The following is a 2,350-nucleotide window of genomic DNA, read 5'->3' on the forward strand; positions in this document are numbered from 1 at the left end:
AGTGTATACAAACTAAGAGGTTATATCTGGACTGTCATAATATGTCTTGGAAACTAATATTGTTTTAGTAATAAGACATACATTAGAGCAAATCAATCCATATATATATATATATATATATATATATATATATATATATATATATCTCAATGATCTATCCGTCTATATAACTATATCTTTATATTTATCAAGGCATATACACACACACACACACACACACACCCATACATACTGACACATGCACACACACAAGCATACATACATGCATATATACATAAATTCCATTCATACAACAAGCTTACAGACAGACAACCCCGACAGTTATCATTAAATGTGGCTGTGTCAATCAAATAAGTAGCAAGGAATGTGAAATATATGTACTATTGGCACCCAAAAGAGGAATTATCCAAATTTGTATCATGGACCACATTCTTGCCATTGTGACATGAACCTTAGCTCACTGTCCTCAAACTGAATCCCCAAGTCCTTCTTTGCGGCAGATTTTTATTTCATTGGTAATACAAGCCAAACAACCAGCCTTGACAGACATCAGTGGTCTTAAAACGAAATCGAGCGCAGATAAACTGCTGTGTGTGTGTGTGTGTGTGTGTTTGTGTGTGTGTGTGTGTGTGTGTGTGTGTGTGTGTGTGTGTGTGTGTGTGTGTGTGTGTGTGTGTGTGTGTGTGTGTGTGTGTGTGTGTGTGTGTGTGTGTGTGTGTGTGTGTGTGTGTGTGTGTTTTTGTGTGTCCCTCTCGTCAAAACTAACTGCGGCAACGTATAAACCCATAGCAAAATAAAGCACAAACCAGTTGGTGTCTTTTAAAGCAAGGGGAGTGTAAAATCCCCACCCCCTTTGTCCCAAAAGACACACTAAAATCCGCAATTATGGAATATGTAAAACCTATTTAAAGCTGCAGTAGCCTCTTCTTCTTATTGAAGTGTTAACATATATAAATTACAATTAAAGCCGCCTATTGGTCTCAATGAAAACTTAACAACACTGGAGTAAACTTTTTGCTACAAGAGAGCTGTAGTCCGGGTGTTTATGTAGCCTCTGTAAATGGGTCCTAGGTCTTTGTTCTTGTTTTATGACCGCATTAAAATACTTTACAAGCTCCCTCTTCTCTGTCTCTAGTGAGCGCTACTTCCTGCTTAAGTAACTTACTTTGATCTGGACCGTCTTTGTCCTCGCTACCTTCACAAATGTCTTTATTTTCCTCGAATCCGGTGCCGGGGATGGCGGCAGGAAGGTGGCTCATCTCGCGAGTTACCGGGGACGGCTCCAAAATGTACGTGGCCGCCTCGTGCGGATGCTGTCCACTGATTTTCGGGGGCATCTCCCCGCCGAGATGGCCGAGCAGCGGCTCGAGTTTGACCTGTCCGGGTTGCCCCAGACCCGGCACCGACTCGGCGTTACGCGGGGTGCAATCCAACCAGGAGCGGAGGTACCTAGTGTCGGAGGACACATGTTGACTCGGTATGTATGGATGGTAAACAGCCGGTAAGCCGTTTGAGGCGTGATGCGGACTGAAAGGACTCCACGAAGAAGAGAACACGGGAGGTTTGGGTTGGAAACTACAGGACGGGTAGGGGTCGTGATGGGGATGCTCTGCGTGCGTCCCACCGCCCGGTTGCCTCCCGCCTCCAACTGAGCTCGAGCTGGAATACTGAACATTGGAGAACCGTCCCGAGGTCGAGAGTTCATCGCTCTCGTGACTTATGATAGAGTCTACGTAATAGTTGCTCAAAGTTCCAGAAATTGACATTATATATGAAACGATGATTTCATTCAAAGGAAAACATGTAGTATAACATAGCTACTTTTTTCTTTCGTTCCACCTCTATCTTTGCTTCTCTTTCTTTCACGAGCTCTAGTACGCTTACTCGCCTCCTCTCTTTTTCTCTCTCCCCTCTCTCTCTCTCTCCTCTCTCCCGCTCGCTCTCACCCCCGTTCCCTCACACGCACTCTCGCTCTCTACCCGCTCTATCGCCCCCTCCCCTCTCTCTCTCTCTCTCTCTCTCTCTCTCTCTCTCTCTCTCTCTCTCTCTCTCTCTCTCTCTCTCTCTCTCTCTCTCTCTCTCTCTCTCTCTCTCTCTCTCTCTCTCTCTCTCTCTCTCTCTCTCTCTCTCGCTCGCTCGCACTCGCTCGCCCTCTTGCCTGCGCTTACCCCAATCCTTTCAACACACTCTCGAAACAAAGTGTAGACCGCGCAGGGTTGTTAGGTCTCAGCCAGAGGAGCCAACTGATTGGCCGGATTCTCTTTCTTCTAAACTGATACAGCCTCAATGGAACGTAAATCAAGGCTGCGCCTGGACACCCTTCCCCTCGATTAATCTGCGTGGGTCTAAA

At 45.8% G+C, this 2,350-nt stretch overlaps 1 protein-coding gene across 1 annotated transcript in view; it reads right to left on the minus strand.

Moving 5' to 3' along the window:
• Positions 1-1,950, minus strand: part of hoxb9a (homeobox B9a) — an 8,195-nt gene extending 6,245 nt beyond the window's left edge. The window contains exon 1 of the mRNA XM_030350414.1: positions 1,166-1,950. Coding sequence (XP_030206274.1) covers positions 1,166-1,766 — 601 coding nt within the window. The 5' untranslated portion in view covers positions 1,767-1,950. The remainder of the gene's footprint in view (positions 1-1,165) is intronic.
• Between the last annotated feature and the right edge of the window lie 400 nt (positions 1,951-2,350).

Source organism: Gadus morhua, chromosome 2 (genome assembly GCF_902167405.1).
Source record: "Gadus morhua chromosome 2, gadMor3.0, whole genome shotgun sequence".
Classification (NCBI taxonomy): domain Eukaryota; kingdom Metazoa; phylum Chordata; class Actinopteri; order Gadiformes; family Gadidae; genus Gadus; species Gadus morhua.